General features: G+C 43.7%; 1 protein-coding gene across 1 annotated transcript in view; it reads left to right on the forward strand.

Annotated features, from left to right (window-relative positions):
• FBXL2 (F-box and leucine rich repeat protein 2) overlaps window positions 1-18,453 on the forward strand; it is a 393,398-nt gene that overhangs the window by 163,706 nt on the left and 211,239 nt on the right. Inside the window, exon 8 of the mRNA XM_085607622.1 lies at window positions 13,494-13,620. Within this exon, the coding sequence (XP_085463748.1) occupies window positions 13,494-13,620 (127 nt within the window). The remainder of the gene's footprint in view (window positions 1-13,493; window positions 13,621-18,453) is intronic.

The following is an 18,453-nucleotide window of genomic DNA, read 5'->3' on the forward strand; positions in this document are numbered from 1 at the left end:
ACCTTTGGATTGCCAAAGATGTTCAACAACACTTGATGATCCATCACAAGCGCGAAAGGCCTTCCATAAAAGAATCTGTGGAAATGTTCACAAGCCCACTCCACAGCTAAACTAACTTTCTCAGGTTGTGAATAAGCAAGTTCAGTTTGGGACAGACTTCTGCTTACATATGCCACAAAATATTGCTTCGAGCATTTGGGTGTCTGCTGTGCTGTGCAAGGATTGTGCCTAACATGACTGGGCTAGTGTCAACAACAACCTCTGTATGAAGTTTTGGATCAAAGTATACTATTTCAGTCACATTCTGAATAGCTTGTTTGATTTTCGTGAAGCTTTGCTCGCATTCATGTGACCAATGAAATGAAACATTCTTTTTCGTGTCGTCTCTCAGTGGAGCACTTATGGTGGCAAGTCTCATATATATCTAGAGCAGTAGCTGGCCAGGCCAAGGAATGAACGTAACATGGAAACATGTTGTGGGGTACCGGTAGTTGACAATGCTTTCACTCTAGCTGGATCAGGTGTCATGCCCGTATCAGAAAAGTTATGGGCAAAACATTTTTAGCTTTGTCTTATGGAACTCACATTTGTCTGTATTTAAAGTCAATCCAGCAGCTGCATGTAAATGACACACTTGCCTGAGAGCTTTATCACACTCCTTCTGTGTAGCTATGAAAACCAATGTCATCACTATGATTAAACTCATTAATGACAGGCTGTATGATATGTCGAATGACATCTTGAAACTGCTCTGCAGCAGATGACACACCGAAAATGTGCCTTTTGTATCGTAACAGACCAATATGTGGAGAAAAGGTTGTAATATACCTACAACTCTCCTCGAGTTCCAACTGATGATATACTTTAAATCAAGACGAGAGAACGCCTTCACACCATTCAATTGAGTTATCATGTCGGTGATGTACAGACCTGGATGTCATTCTTGTTCAATTGCCTTGTTCGCTTGATGCATGTCAACGCAGGTGTTTACAGATTCTTAACTGTCCTTCTTGGGCACTACCTCTATGGGAGACACCCAGGGTGGTGGACCAGTGGAGCGTTCAATGAGATCATGCTTGAGCAATAGTTCGTTCTTCCTGTAAATGAAATGCAGTTTGTGTTCATGAGCAAGAGGACAGACGTCCTCATTAATGAAGTAATTATACTTTCATAGTCTTGAGCTTTCCTAACCCATGAAACAATAAAAGGAACTGACTTACTATTTCATGATGAACATTCATGTTATAGTACACTGATATCAGTCCCATATCAGCAGATATGCTGAAACTGAGTAAAAAGGCACTTGACGCCGTCCATTGAAGTACTTGAATGGATGCTTTTGCTTTTATTTTCTTGTGTTTCATTGTTGCTTTAAATGAGCGTTGACTTTTTAATGGCATCAATGCAGCCCATGTTTACACCTTAGTTTTCAATGGCTTAAGTTGTGACAATGGAAATAGTTAATTATATTTCTCCTCAGGCAATTTGTTTATCGACGCACCACTGTTAATAATAAAAAGGTATTGAGCAACCATTACCTTTAGTGTAATCTGCGGACAATGTTTAAATTACTTTGGTGCTTTTTCCTGTCGACTTTCCTTTGACCTGTATTTTTATTCAGAAGCAGCCAGTCCAACATGCGTGCATTTTACTGTAAAACTCTTTTGTTATGATTTAGAAGACAATTGACTTTGGTGTCGATTTGCCTTAATTGATGTGGTCACTTGGCCTTGTGGGCGTGTCGAATGTCGCTTTTGAAGCTTTTTTTCTTTCGCCCTGCAAACCGATACAAAATGGTTCTCCTTCCCACAGCCTTTGCAAACTTGTCCAATTGCAGGACATTTACCTTCTACAACTGCTTCTTCCGTGGAGACATTACTCTGTGTTCCTCTGCCATGTGCTTTGACTTACTTTTTACGTTCATGACTCACTCACTCTGGACACCCCTGGCTTCCGTGTTTGCAGCTTGTCAATTAGCACGCTCTTTAGCTGCGGCAACCATGAGAACTCACGCCAGACTAAGAGCTTCTCTCAGCATTCGTCTTCTGAATGACTCTGACAGGCATCCGTCAATAACTTGCAGGCGTATAACTTCCTCATCATTAAATTAATTGAACTCAGTGTTTGATGAGTGTATCAAGCCTCTCAACAATTCTTTTTGATTGTTTCACCATCTTTCGGTCATTCTTGACTGGAAAATATACCTTTTGTAATCTACATTTGGCATTGGATTGAACTTGAGATTCAAGGCTTCTTTGAATTGACTGTATGTCATTTTGTCAACTCATGCCATTTTCTTTGACTTCTTTTACACCTTCACCAGCTAGATTCTTAGGGTATATGATCTTCTTGTTATCTGTTTCTTCTAGTGCATCAATGGCAATCAACTGTCTCTATCCATGCAATCCATCTGTTTCCAATATTCAGCTTTTTGGCAGTATTGTATGGTGTTGGTGATTTTAGGAAGGTGGCGGCATTATAACCATTTATGTGATTGGCTGACACTGAGCGCGGAGGTCTCGCTGATACTGTATGCTGTCCACTAGGACCTGCTTCACTCAGACCATCTCTAAGGCCCTGTGCTGTTCTGCCTCTGGGTCATCTAGGCCACTCGATGGAACAGTGAGCTCCCTCTTGGTCTCCATGGGAGCCCTTCACGTTTTTTAGAGACCTCTGGAGGTGTTTCGAGCTGCCATCCAGCAGGTTTGGTAGTGCGCCGCTTCGGGTATGGACAGCTCTGTAAGCACAACCCCAGCCAATTTTCTGGGGCTACTCGGCCCAGCTCTATGGCCTGATGACTCTCTTTACTTAGTTCTGGTAAGCAGATGACCGTTTCTTGTATTGTTATTGCATTGCTTGCAAACATCTCGTTGTATGGCCTGACACCTGGTTACTCACTGCCTCACAGCACTTCTTATCGCAGTGTTATATCACAATTGGCTGTCACTATTTGCTGCTCTTTCAAAACCTGGTGTTCGAGGCATATGAGCTGCAGATCACACACTGAGGATAAGATCGCCATCTGGTGTTGGGCTCGGATGATTGCAGGTTGTTGTTGTCTTCGGAAGAAGCCTTTGGTCACGAGGTTGGTGACTCCTCCCCTGGACAACAGTGCGCATGGGCATCCACTACATCGTCAGATTGTTTTTTTCCGCCATTGGGTTCGGATGAACTTTTTTCCGCTCCAGCAGAAAACTTCCAGCAATCGATTTAACTCTTTAATCTTCATTCCGTCGACGTCGACATCAACTCGGACCGGTTCCGGAAGCGGCTGATGGACAGGACACCCTTCAAAAAATGCCCCCAGTGTGGAGCGAAGTTCCCCCCCAGTGACCACCACGAGGTTTGTAACCTCTGCCTGTCGCCGGAACACAACGAATCGACCTGTCCAGCTTGTGCCGCTTTCCGTTCGAAGACCCTCCGGGACCGAAGAGCTCGACGCCATATTCTGGCCAAACCAGCTCCAGAACCGGAGGACATCTTTGCTCAAGATGTTCCTGAAGATGACACCGAAGATCTTGAGATCGTGTCCGAGGCCGACGATTCCGATGACCTCATCACTCCAGGGCAGCGTGTGAGTACCACCACCCCTGCCCCTGCCCCATCCAAAAAGACAGTGGTCAAGACTCCGCCAGCTGGGCCCAGTCGCGACCGGAAATCCTCTTCAGAAGCCCCGCCCTCGGGCCCGGCTCCGAAGACATCTAAGCCTGTAGGTGGCTCGGGCTCGAGCAAACCTCATGTGATTGTGCCTTTAACACCCTCGGCACCGAAAAAACCACTGTCGGCACCGAAACAGGCTTCAAGACCGAAATCTCCTTCGGCACCGAAACGTTCCTCGGCACCGAAGTCTCCACCGGCGCCGAAACGTTCTTCGACATCGATGCCTAAAAGTCCCTCGGCACCGAAACATACATCGGCACCGAAACATACATCGGCACCGAAAACTCCATCGGCTCCGAAAAATCCTGCGGAACCGAAACATCCTTCGGCACCGAAAACTTCATCGGCACCGAAAACTACGTCCACACCGAAAAAAGCTCATAAAGACCCGAAACGGCCGTCGCCGCCACCACCTTCGGAGCCAGATGAACTTTTTCGCCCAGATCCTACTCAAAAGCGGATCTACATCAATCCCGACACTGGACATGTGACGGCCGTCCCATATAAAAAGCGGAAGCTGGACATCACACCTCCTCCAGCTCCCATACGGAAAAAGGACTGTGCCACTTAACCACTTCGTCCTTCCTCTCCCGTATTACCTCCTAACCCGTCCCCCCCTCCTCCTCCTCCTTCTCCTTTACCCTTACCTTTACCATCTCCCTATCATTCACCTCCTCCACAGGATGATAATGATGACTTGGGGGGAGGGGCGGACCCTGATTTATTTAATGATCCTGTTGATCCACACAACCCTTTTACATTTCCAGGCACAGCACCAGTAGATGGCTGGTCTTATCCAATGCCTGACATGCCTGACCCCACTACCTACCCCTCCAAGCCCTCCCCTCCTGATGACCATTTGGGGTTTGGCCAACTAATAAATAGGGCAGCAACATTCCATGGTGTCACTATGCACACGGACCCCCTTGAAGAGGACTTTCTCCTCGATACTTTTGAGCAGTCACAAAAAACTGTTCACATACTGCCCATGATTAAAGGGGTTATAAAGCATGCCACTGAGGTCTTTAAAGACCCTGTTCGAGCGAGAGTTCTCAACCCCCGCATCGAAAAAAAGTACCGACCAGCCCCGCAGGACCCTGCATACATTAAAGCCCAGCTCCCTTTAGACTCCTTGGTCGTTTCAAATGCCAGGAAGCGCGTTAACTCACAGACAACTGGAGAAACGCCCCCCCCAGACAAGGAGTCTAAACTTTTAGAAGCCTCAGGCAAACGAGTCGCTGCACAGGCGGCCAACCACTGGCGTATTGCCAATACCCAGGCCCTGTTAGCCCGGTATGACAGGGCGCATTATGACCAACTTGAGGACCTTATGCAACACCTGCCTGATCCCTTTAAATCCCAGGCCGCTGACCTCATTCAAGAAGGCAAGTTAATATCTAATGCCTCCATTAAATGCGCCTTAGATGCAGCAGACACTGCTTCTCGGGCGGTCAATACTAGCGTCTTACTCAGACGACATGCCTGGCTCCGTATTTCCGGTTTTAAACCAGAGGTTCAAACCGCAATTCTAGCTCAACCTTTCAACCAAGAGCAGTTATTTGGCCCCGCAGTGGACACTGCATTAGAAAAAATGAAAAAGGATAATGAGACTGCCAAGTCCATGGGAGCACTGCAGTCTCCTCAAACCCGGGGTTCCTTTCGTCGCTCCTTTTATAGAGGAGGCTCCAAAAACACGGCAACTGAGACCACGTCCACCTTTAAAAATTCTGGACAAACATCCCCTAACAGAGGATATTTCCGGGGAGGTTATAGGGGAAACCATAACAAAGGTCGAGGGCGGGGCAACAACAACAACACCCGCACCTCCCCAGCCACCAAACAGTGACTTGCCACCACTCCCCCCAGACCATTCCACTCTGGTCGGGGGGCGACTCCAACAATTCCTACCTGTCTGGACTTCCATCACCACAGACAGATGGGTAAGACAAATTATCCAGTCTGGCTACTGCCTAGAACTCATACAATCCCCCCCCAAACATACCACCCAAACAACGTCCAATGTCCTCACATCATCTCTCTCTCCTCAAACAAGAAGTTCAATCCCTGTTACAAAAACATGCGATAGCACCAGTCCCTCTTCAACATCAGGGAACAGGGGTGTATTCTCTATACTTCCTCATTCCCAAAAAGGACAAAACATTATGGCCCATACTGGATCTCAGACTGCTAAACCAGTATATACATTCAGATCATTTTCATATGACCACCCTCCAACAAGTCCTCCCACTGTTACAACAGGGAGACGTCCTTGCCACATTGGACCTCAAGGACGCGTACTTTCACATCCCTATGCATCCCGCTCACAGAAAATATCTACGATTTGTGGTAGATGGGCAACACTATCAATTTACAGTTCTCCCATTCGGAGTAACAACAGCACCCCGAGTGTTCACCAAGTGCTTAGCAGTCGTGGCAGCGCACCTCAGAAGACAACAGATCCATGTCTTCCCCCTATCTGGACGATTGGCTCATAAAAGCCAATACTCACCAAAAATGCGTTCTCCACACTCATCGCACGATTCAAACTCTCCACAATTTGGGGTTCACTATCAACTACCCCAAATCCCATCTACAACCTTCTCACTTACATCAGTATCTAGGAGTAACCATAGATACCTCCAAAGCCATTGCTTATCCCAGCACTGCCAGGATAGCCAGTATACATCTCTTCCAGCAAGAGTGTTCATGCAGCTCCTAGGCATGATGGCGTCATGCATCTCCATAGTCCCACACGCACGACTTCAAATGCGTCCCTTACAGGAATGTCTAGCACAACAGTGGAACTAAGCTCACGGACAACTTACCGATCTGGTGTTGGTGGACAGTCGCTCACTTCGCTCACTGAAATGGTGGAACACCATCAACCTGTCCAAAGGGCGACCGTTCTTAGAGCCTCTTCCACAAGTTGTGCTAACTACCGACGCATCTCTCACAGGGTGGGGAGCCCACCTCCTTCACCATACCACTCAGGGCAGATGGACCAGTCAACAGAAACTGCTCCACATCAACCACCTGGAACTCTTAGCAGTGTTCCTAGCACTAAAATCCTTTCAGGTTCACCTAAAGAACAAAACTGTCCTCATACGCACAGACAACATGACGACAATGTATTATATACAGAAACAGGGAGGGACACATTCTCTCCAACTGTCCCAACTGGCACAGCAAATCTGGAGATGGGCAATTCCCCAAAACATCTACCTGTTAGCAGAACATCTCCCAGGTATCCACAATCAAGTGGCCGACCTCCTAAGTCGCCACACACAGCAGATCCACGAATGGGAACTACACCCCAAGGTTCTACTCCCCTTCTTCCAAAAATGGGGACAACCAGACATAGACCTGTTCGCCACTCCCGAAAACACAAATGCCCAGCCTTCGCCGCCAGGTTTCCACACCCACAGTCGAAGGGCAATGCTCTATGGATGAACTGGTCAGGCAGATTTGCGTACGCTTTTCCGCCTCTCCCACTAGTTCCATTTGTGGTACGCAAACTGAAACAACAGTCACTAACACTAATACTAGTGGCTTCCACTTGGGCACGTCAACCGTGGTTCACCACACTTCTGGAACTGTCTTTAGTTCCACATCAAAAGCTACGCCTCTCCCCGGATCTACTAACCCAGAACCATGGAGAAATCAGACACCCAGATCCTCAAACACTCAACCTAGCGATCTGGTTCCTGAGGTCTTAGAGTTCGGATACCTCAATCTCCCTCCAGACTGTATGAATATCATAAAGGAAGCCAGACGACCTACTACTAGAGCGTGTTATGCCGCTAAATGGAAACGACTTGCCATCTACTGCGCTAATAATGACATACATCCATTGGATGCTTCCATCCAAAACATCATTTGCTATCTACTACACTTGCAAAGATGCAATCTGGCGTATTCCTCTATACGTTTACACCTAGCAGCCTTGGCAGCCTACTTACAAAATAGGCAACACCTGTCCCTTTTTAAGGTACCAGCCATCAAAGCGTTTATGGAAGGTCTCAAAAGAATTCTTCCCCCAAGATTGCCACCTGCCCCAGTGTGGAATCTCAATGTGGTTCTAACAAGACTCATGGGTCCCCCATTTGAACCCATGCACAAATGTGAATTACAATTCCTAACATGGAAGGTAGCTTTCCTTATCGCAATCACTTCCCTACGCAGAGTAAGTGAACTACAAGCCCTTACACTAGAGGAACCTTTCTTACAACTACACCGTAACAAAGTGGTTCTAAGGACAAACCCTAAATTTCTTCCAAAAGTGATTTTCCCTTTCCACCTTAACCAATCAGTAGAGCTACCAGTCTTTTTCCCAAACCCAGACTCCGTAGCTGAAAGGGCCCTACATACCTTAGATGTCAAAAGAGCCTTGCTTTATTACATCGACAGGACAAAACCTTTTCGAAAGACAAAACAACTCTTTGTTGCTTTCGCACCACCACATAAAGGCAATCCGATCTCCAAATCCGGTATAGCCCGGTGGATAGTTAAATGCATCCAAATATGCTACCTAAAGGCTAAACGTACACTTACAGTTCCCCCTAGGGCGCACTCCACGCGTAAAATAGGGGCTTCTATGGCCTTCTTAGGTAACATTCCCTTAGAAGACATTTGCAAGGCAGCCACGTGGTCTACCACGCATACCTTCACTAAACACTACTGTGTTGACGTGCAGGCCAAACAACAGGCCTCAGTGGGCCAGGCTGTCCTAAAAACTTTATTTCAAGCTGCTGCAACAGATACAGGCGACCACCGCTAAGGGGAAGCACTGCTGTATAATCTATCCTCAGTGTGTGATCTGCAGCTCATATGCCTCGAACGGAATATGCTACTTACCAGTATGCATCTGTTCTTGGTATGTAGAGCTGCAGAGTCACACACACCCGCCCGCCTCCCCGGGACCTGTATCTGTTCCAGCATCCGTCTTACTTGGACATTACACTTGGACATCCTTTCTTTCATTCCTATACACTCCATCTTTTCCCATCATGGCGAAAAAACAATCTGACGATGGAGTGGATGCCCATGCGCACTGTTGTCCAGGGGAGGAGTCACCAACCTCGTGACCAAAGGCTTCTTCCGAAGACAACAACAACCTGCAATCATCCGAGCCCAACACCAGATGGCGATCTTATCCTCAGTGTGTGACTCTGCAGCTCTACATGCCAAGAACAGATGCATACTGGTAAGTAGCATATTCCTTTATCTACCTTTAGCGTTATTATTCCGTATCATGTATAGCTCTAATTTGCGTAGTAGCGTGGTACCTCTTTTTTACGGCCTTCCCAGCAGTTTCTTGGCTTACATTGTGTAAACTTCTCAGTGACGTTTTCGTTATCTTCCTGTGCTTTACACAGGCTGGTGTTCCACTTTGTCTCCAAACACTCCCAAGCATTGATTCGGCTCTTCGAGTGAGGTACACATGGCATGCACAAGCAGTTTGCTGCACCACAGCAAACTCTCTGGGAGAGCACTGTCAATCTTTGTGTTACTTATCCCCTATCTCTTTGCCGGTTGTAGTGTCCTCTCCAGGCTGGGCACCCACTAATGTCTACACCACACGTGGACCTTAATATAATACGTCTTTATTCTTCTGTTTGTAACCGCAAACGCAACATTCTAAACCTGCATTCACTTCGCTCTAATGCTTATGTCACAGTTCTACGGAGTCCATCAGGAGCACAAGGGTTCTGTCATTGCTTACTCACACAACACTACAGTAAGCTATTACTGTTACTGTACCCTCCCAGTCTAACTAAAGGTAACCTTCATAACTTTCCATACTGACAGGACAAATTAGCTCACCACTTCTTTATTTTACTTTTTTGCTTTTGTTTTTCCCCCACCGTTTTAGACCCTGTAGAGAACTTCAATGGTCACACTATGACGTGGCCTTTCAGGGACCGCTCTCCTCAAGAATCAACTGCTCAAACCTCTCATTCCTCCAACACCAAGCCCAAACCAGCTAGAAGAGTAGCAGTAGTCCTGGTTCATTCGGTGCTTTCACTCTGTTTCAAGAGGCCCATCCCAACACTTCATAAAAATGTGAGTCATCCATACCTAGGAGACATGTACCCCCACCAGTGCCACTCTTCCTGGGGCTTTACATGCTTTCCTTACACCATCTTGCTTTCTCCACGGCTTTCTAGAGAGGCCTCTTCCTCTTCAATCTCAGCAGCAGTAGAAACTCCGATTCTTCAGGCAGTACTCACTATCCCACCTCCTTATTGCCACCTCACTGTCTGTCATCCTGCACCCTCATGACTTCCTCGTGTTACCAGCGACCAGAAGTCAGGATCACCACCAGGAGTTCGTTGGAGATGCTGCCTTTGCCCTTGCTACAAAGCCGCACCGATGCCAGCATCATATTTTCAATGAACCCTTCAATGGCAACCAAGAAGGTGTTTCCATGTCCAAACTTTAGCTACCTTTAATCTTACTGTAAACCAGTAGCAATTTTACTATGGTAACCTTATCTTAAGTTCTGCCTTATTCTACATTGCAAATAAGCCTTTTAGTTTGGAGGGCTTCAGTTATTTCAGAATATGTCCTTGGTTTAATCTGTAACCTAGATGGAACTAACCATATGTTTTAGTTGACCTATTGTAAAATGTTGAGTCATAAATTAATATGCTGTTATGGGTTGGTCTACCCGTATAGGCACAGTGCAAAAGGTTTTACAGATACCTAGTGTGATTTTCCTCACCGTGTAGGCAAGACTAAGAACTTGCCCCAATTGGATTTTTCTGACGTTTGTGAAGAAACTTTGCTAAGTTCATAATGTTAAAAAAAAAATGCTAGCTGCTTGTTACCTCTTTAGGGATCCTGTCCTGCTGTGGAAGTGGGTTATGCAGAGCACAGTAAGACTGCACTGGCTGTCCTCTCCCCATGCCATTTTCTTGCAGCATTCTCATGGTCCACTGCTGCCCCAAACAGTTCCAATACTCACTCTCGCTGCCCCAACTTCCCGCAGGGCAAAATCCTGCTTATTGCGCCAGCCTATTCTACAGTCCCGCTTCTCCCGCCAGTCGCGGGTCTGCCCACCCACCACCTTTCCCTCAAAATGAGAAAGAAAGGCCCGCACAAGCGTTTCCTGGCCTGCAAATACTCCAGAATACAAGTTGCGGCAGCCTTTAGGTCGGCAGCCAGGATGTCCCTCCCAAGGAAGATCATCGAGCTGGAAATTGCCAACCAAAAATTAGCTTCTCAAATTTACTGTTCATGTGCAGACCATGTATAGCTGAGAAACTGAATGCTTTCACAGTGTTTAACATTCCGGACCTTCTCATTTGTTTTCATACATAGTATATACTGCACCCACCCCTCTCATTCAGTGTTCTGTGGGAAAGCCATCATTAGGCGGCCCAAGAGGATGTTCTACAGTGTATCTCTACTCAGCGAGTAAGGATGGGGTACATGGTTATGGTGTTGGTTGTTTTCTAGATTTTTGACGGGTTGCATCATTTAGTGTTTGATCTGCAGCCATATGATTTTATGAGGACTGCAGTTTTGAAGAGATAGGAGGTTGAGATCCCATCAAGAATATAAAGGCTTCAGGCAGTTGCGCTCAGCATGGTTGGCTTGGAGCAGAGACAATCTCTCTTTTGGTGGGTCTCTGGAATATTAGGTGCTCTCCTGAAGGGTGGAGCAGACATTCTCCAGAGCCATCCATATCCAATACCATCCTTAACCGGTGTTAGGCAGAGTATGCATAGAAGTCACCGGAACCTGGACTTTGGTTCTTTTGTAGGTTGTTAGTGGTTGCCACTGTAGGGCTACCAAAAAAAGATAGGGAACATAAGGGAATTTGGGGGATTTACCTTTCACTGCCAAAGGGGTAGAACATGCTCAGAACATTGATCCAGAGCCATTGGCACCAGCCTCATGCTTTCTGGAATTCAAGGCATACGTTAATGTTTAGCCAGATCCAAAGAGACACAGGATGAGCTGACACCTGCTTGCACACACTTTTTATAACCTCAGCATTTCTTGTGATTCCGCCACACAGTATGTATCAGACATATCTGGGTAGTTACTGTAAGTGAGGTAAGTGAAAGAGATTCACTAAAGAGAGAGAGAGAGAGTGTGTGTGTGTGTGTGTGTGTGTGTCTCTGTCTGTCTGTCTGTCTGCCTGTCTACCAGTTTATGCATACCAGAAGACTTTTTATGCAAGAGTTACCAGAGAGCCTGTAATGAGTGTCTAGGCAGTCTTTCTGGAAACTGTGGCCTGCGCTTATTTATTGTTTACCCTGTAGTGACTGTTTACTTAGTATATGTTGTCATTCCACTAATGTGAGACTAACAAGGGGGTTTATTCGACCCGTTTAACCACTATGAAGGCATTATCAGAGTTTTCATTTGATAATGTCAAAAGCGGTATTAAGTATATTATGAAAAAAACAAAATTCACTATACACATCTTAGAAAATGGTAAGTTACATTTTTCTGCTTGTAAGACATTAACATACGTTTAAAAAGTCGGAATTCCCTTAAAACACACTTGCATTTAGGTTTTCTAAACAGAACAGAAACCCCGTAAAATAGGCTAGTTAGGGTTAGCTGAGCAAACTATATCTCACACCCCCACCATCGAGCGCTAACTTCCACCTGAAAGCATTCCCAGGACTGCACATTATGTATAGCAGTAAATAACTGGATTTATCAACATATTAAATAATGATATAAAATCTAAATAAAGAAAGGTAATGTATTGATTATAATGCCATTGATAATGTCCTTATTAAAGTGGTATGTAATCCAAACAGTGATGTAATTTATGATGTCATCTGGCACATCACAGGTGAGGTCATGAACATTGCATTTGGGGTGCTTGTTATGGTTTGCATGATGGAGCACAAGTTTATATAGAACTTGATGACCATTTAACTGTTTATCCACTTATACATAATTTGGCAATTTATCACTGCTATGTGTTGCTAGGTATCTCTATATTTGTTAGAATGGATGCACAGGATGATGCATTAAAGCAATGATTCTTAACCTGTGGTCCAGGGAGCCTTGGGAATTTGCAACCGAATGCTTACAAAATAAATAATATTAACAGATTGATAAAATGTATATAAATGAGGAAGGAACATTGAACATTTTAAAACGTTCTGTAAATGTGAAGGAATTTAAAATTGGAAGCTTAGAATTAACTTCAAATCCACATATTATTGAGCGCAGTACAAGTGCATTTAACAGAGTATTGTATGAACCATATATGGCCTCAATTGTTTGTTATATTTGTGAATTTATTAAAATGATTTATAATGTGTATTTGTTTGATGAATACTTGTTTCTGAATGTTTGTGTATTATGTTGCAATTAACATTGCTTAGGCTGGGGACCCCTTATTTCAATACTGACTTAGTTGGGGTCTCTGGAATTCAATAATGATACTGTGGGGGTCCCTGCATTCCAGTAATGATTAAGTGGGGGACCACAGAAGTCAAAAGGTTAAGAACCACTGCATTACAGCATTGAGTAACACATTTTCTTCTCTTCATCAAAAACTTTAAGGATACATATAGAAAGCAATACGAATCATATGCCAGTCACAGTGACTTCCTGATGAACGTTGAAATCCCAGAATGGGTCACTTATAACCAGAATTGCTTATTATTTTTTGTTCCTGCTCATTCATAAGATAACCAGTTCAGAAAAAAGACTCCCTCTTTTGCAGGTATCTGTCCAGTGGCTTTAGTAGCATTATTTATCATGCTTTTCTCTTGCCTGAAACGTGTTGTTAGCATGATGGCGCAACCCTACTTTAATGACATGTGAACTGTCCTGTCTATTTTTGCATTATGCAGCGACGGTTGCAGAAATCTGGAACATTTGAATATTTCTTGGTGTGATCAGATCACAAAAGATGGCGTTGAAGCACTGGTTAAAGGATGCAGTGGACTTACAGCATTGTTTCTTAGAGGTTGCACACAGGTAATTTGGAGTACTTAACTAATCAGACATTTGAATAACTTACTAAGGAGATGTAATGGACCTTGTGTGCTCCTGCATACGTATATAAAGGCCCAGAGATGTTAAAAACCTATTAGTTGGTTTTGAGTGCAAGTGACAGAGGCAACAACCCCTCCGCCGTATAGATGTTAAAAATGTATGTGTATTATTCATTAAAAAGTGATCCAAATAATATACAAACTACATGTTACATAAAAGAGGTACCTCTGCAGGGAAGCAAAGACACCCACATGGGTTAAGTAGAGGGGCTAGCAAAACTATCGGACTTCAAAAGCTATGTAAATGTAATAGACACCTATAGCCATTAAAAAAACAAAATCCAATCTGCTTTTCAGAGTCCTCTTTAGTTGCAAGTGCTCGATGTGTTCTAGTTCAGTGTCACTTCAAATTTAGGCTGTCGCTAACTGACGCTTGTGTGATTGTGTGATGCTTATATGACTCAGTAGGAGCACAGTAAGGAAAAGAAAGACCCATGTCTAGGCAGTGAAAGCCATAGGTCTAATTCTCAAGATCCATTTGAACGTGGTGGGGCAGGATATATGCTTATTCTAAGAATACTTATGTGGAAAAAACAGTGAATTCTGAGAGAGTCGAGCCAAACTGAGAGTGGAGCCAGAATTTTAACTTGGCTCTGAAAGCCAACAAATAAGTCAAGGCATTATCTTCATAGTTTAAATCTGCAACAGGAGCATGATAAAAAAAGAAAATGTATTGCTTTAAAGCAATGCCGTGCGGTTAATTTTTTTGCATATGTATTATCTTCACTTCTGTGGTATGTTAGGTAGTTGGATTCTATTATTAAGTCTGTGGAGTTTTAGGGTCCTGAGAGTGGCAATATATGTTTGCTGCCCAGTGTTTATGATTTGGAAATTTCAAGTTTAGACTTTGAGTTAATGATTGCTCTTTCTGTTTCTGTCATTTTTTTTTTTAAAGTTCAGCAATACTCTCCTATATTGTTGCCTAGAAGTTTCTTTCACTTTTCTGAAATCTTGTCTGATTTGTAGAAATGTGTAGTGTGTAATTCTCATCAAAACGCTTGGCTCGGGCAGTAAGCGTCTTCCTCTCCTGAATACCTTGACCTCCATTTGGTTGAGTAAATCTCCCTCTCGGAAGTCTAGTGCCAGAGAAGAAAGGGACAATGAACCTTGAGGTGAAGGGGTAGAGCTTTAGACTAGTATTTAGGGTTCAAACTAGGCATAAAGTTATTATTATTATTAATTAGCATTTCTAAAGCGCATAGCTACCCAGAGGCATCCCAGCGCTAGCAGCATGGCAGAAGAAGGAGTGTGGCTTACAGATTGAGGTTTTGAAATAACCATGCTTTCAGGTGCTTTCGCAAGGGGAGAAGATGGGTCTCTGATCGTAACTGCAGGGGGAAGAGTGTTCCAGAGCTTGGCTGTGTTGTATGTGAAGGAGCTACCCCCACTACGCATCCTCTGGATTTTGGGAATGGCGGCGAGCCTCAGACTTGAGGAGCGGAGGGATTTCCTGGGATGTTAAAAAGTTAACTTCCCCCCCTGGAGTGGGGTGAAAAGATTTGGCTCATGCATTCAACACTTTGCACTCTAATTTACCTACAACGCCCGAGCTATGTTTGGATAACTTAATACCCCTCTGAGAGGTTCAAATTCAAGGAAGAAGGAGGCGGTAAGGCATGCGTTGAAGGTGTGTGTCTCAGGACTAATACTCAGTGGCCATGGGCTAATCCTGGTTTAAGATCAACTTTCCCAGTGGAGATGCACAATGACAACATGCGTTCCATACACACAATACTTCACAATCCTGCCTTCTGGCTAAAATGCCAGCAATGTTGCTGCGCTGACCTCAGATCTGGCATGGGACCTTCCCTCCTTTATAATAGTTTACGTTCATCTCTGGATAAAAATGTGTTATTGCTTACAAATGACTGGTATTAACGCAAAAATAAAACAATCGTAAGTAACGAATAGACACTTTAAAAATCTGTCGGTCATACTTATTAAAGAGCTTTTTTTCTGTTACAATTATTTGCTCACCAACCACCTGGGAGAGTTTTACACAGCAAAGAGAATTTGGTTACCTCAGCATTTACCCCTGTTCATTTAGTCGGTCTCCACTTTGGTAATAATAGAAGCAGACTCGCTGGATCCAGTTTTAGGATGCTCTCTAAATAATTCTTCCTCTCTGGGCAAAAGTCCAGAAAAGGCTCTTGTCAATGGTAACTTTGATCTTGTGTTAATGGAGGCAGCTCTGCATCTTGAGAACATTTAGCAAAGTAATGTAGAGGTCTACATGAAAGTCTGTTATTTGAGGCACGATATTACATGACCTATGGTCAACCCAGGTCTCAATCATCAACCCAACAATTAGTGCTCTTAATTTTCAGTCTAATACATTTGATCTTAAAATTGATCTTCTTCAGTTCTTCACTATATACTTTTCAATGATAGATATATAAATAGACCGTCTTAACAATTTATCTTAAGAGTTAGTAAAAAGATAGAATTCACGCTAAAAGCTGTCTCGGTGCCACTATAATAGAAAAATTAACCTCCTCACCAGATATTTTAAGTGCTCAAGTTGACAAAGTAAAAGCCTTAAGATTACAGATGAGTACCCTCTGAAACAACTCTTTTAGAAGGCTTTAAAGCGCAATATGATGTTGAGAGGGAAGTCAAGAATGTATTTTACAAAAGAGATGTCAAAAAAGAAAGGGAATAAGTTAAGGTACATACTAGCTGTAGAAAACCAGAGGATAATATCTAGGTCCTCCCAGGAAGCAACCAGCAGTGGAGGAAAATAGGTCCGGTTTTGCACTAACCTTGTGTGCAAGATCAAACAGTCAAGATATTTATTTTCCATCTCACACCATCTCCACAAGTGAACACATATAATAGAATATGAGAGCCAGAGGTAGAAACGAAGAAAGGGGAATGTAAAAGAGAGAAAACTGAGGCACCGGTACTCCACAATCTGCCTTGTCACCTACAGGGTAAAGGAAGTCTGCAGGTTGTAGTGGGATGCTACAAGACGAAGAGACACCTTAAGTAACTTGTAATTGAAACAGTGTAAATAACTGTGATATCTCTGAATATCAACTCTCTATACTTTTACAGGGTACTGGGAATTTCTTAAAGGTAAATATAAAGAGACATAAATATTGTGCTAAAACCACATGCACACCTCTTTCTCTCTAAGATAGAATAACTACCTCAAGCTGTGTCACTATATGTTCTTTTGTGGACGACAAATATAATTTTACTTGACTACTTTAAACTGAAAATATAAGAACATCATTAATGTCCTGTGATTTCCCAAACTTGCCAATATATACAACAATGCAAGAATTCCACTACCTTATCTACCCATTTGTATACATATAAAATGTCCTTTTACATTCAGTCCTGTTTTGTCAGAAGGCCTTTAGAAAAACATACAAACCTAGTCTTTCATGTTCAAACAAATAGGCAAAACTAGTTCAAAGATTGTTTTCAAATCACGCATGACTTCAGGAAACGTCGCTGGGAGCTAAAATGTCCTAAATTCGATCCGTAGGAAACTAGAGGCCTGGATCCCCAATGCTTGAAAGCCAACATCTCTGCAAGTGAGATCCAGCTGCAGCATCATTGCCTAGAACAGACATCAGAGAAGTTATATCTCAAGATCCAAGATGGTTACTGTCTTGCTATATGAACAAGCGTCAATGGCATACTGGGGAATGTAGTTTAAGGATGATGCTCTGCTGCACAGCATGTTCCCAATGCACTGCTTGAATCCAGTCAGGGCCTACACACTGTACTGAACGCAAGCCTTTTCCTTTGCTGCAAGTTCCTTATCATAGATAATCTCAAGGCACAGCTTCCTTGTACGTGAACTCGACATGACGGTATGCAGCACTTCAAGCCCTGCATGCTGACAAACTGCTGACAATTTGCACATCTAAAAAATGTAACTACCAAACGAACCCTTTAGGAAAAACCTGGATCAATATCACCAGTGCTAAAGATGGTGGACCAATGGTCAACCTTTGGGGCTTGTATCATACCCGTTCTGAGTAAATCAGCCCTTTATCAATTGATGAGCCATCCAAGGTAACATCTGAAATTTGTTGCGAATATTACTTAACTGTGATGTCACATATGAAAGGGAAGCTGCTCTTTAATTTGATAAAAGCAACTGGCCCACTAATAGAGGACAAAACCTTTATATCCATGTATTATTAGGGCTTAAAGCTGTCCCAGTTGCAATTACCTTTCATGAAGCTGATAAAGTGAGGGCTCTTTGCTTTTCCGATGTTTCCATCACTTTTGGTTGCGACTAAGGAAGCTGACGCAACAAGGCATTTAATGCCAGGTCTGAACAGATGGACTAAATTAAGTCTCTTGGCAGGACACATCAATTTCAATCATATACATTCTAGTCATACTACTTCCGTTACATTGATTGTGGCTGCTGGTAATCAGAAAAAATAAGCAACTGAGGTCTCCTGGTCATCAGACGACACTACAAATTGATTTCAAAAACTGTAGCATCACTTAGTATCTTAGCATTTGTGCTGTCATTGCAGACCTTCTGAAACTCAGTCAATAAGATACCAGACGTCTGTTGCGGCGTCTGGTTTCTGCTGGTAAGGTTGGACTCCAATGCACAAATGTCACACATCTATCCCCTTCAGGTCATATGTTCTGTCATTAACAGTAACTTTAAGATTTAGATGCTGATATGGCCTGTTCTTCTCCTGCAGCAGGCCACTAACTTGCAAAATTGTCACCTCTGGCTCGGCAATCTTCTCAGTTGCTGTGTGGTTGCTGTTAA

Source organism: Triturus cristatus, chromosome 5_2 (genome assembly GCF_964204655.1).
Source record: "Triturus cristatus chromosome 5_2, aTriCri1.1, whole genome shotgun sequence".
Classification (NCBI taxonomy): Eukaryota; Metazoa; Chordata; class Amphibia; order Caudata; family Salamandridae; genus Triturus; species Triturus cristatus.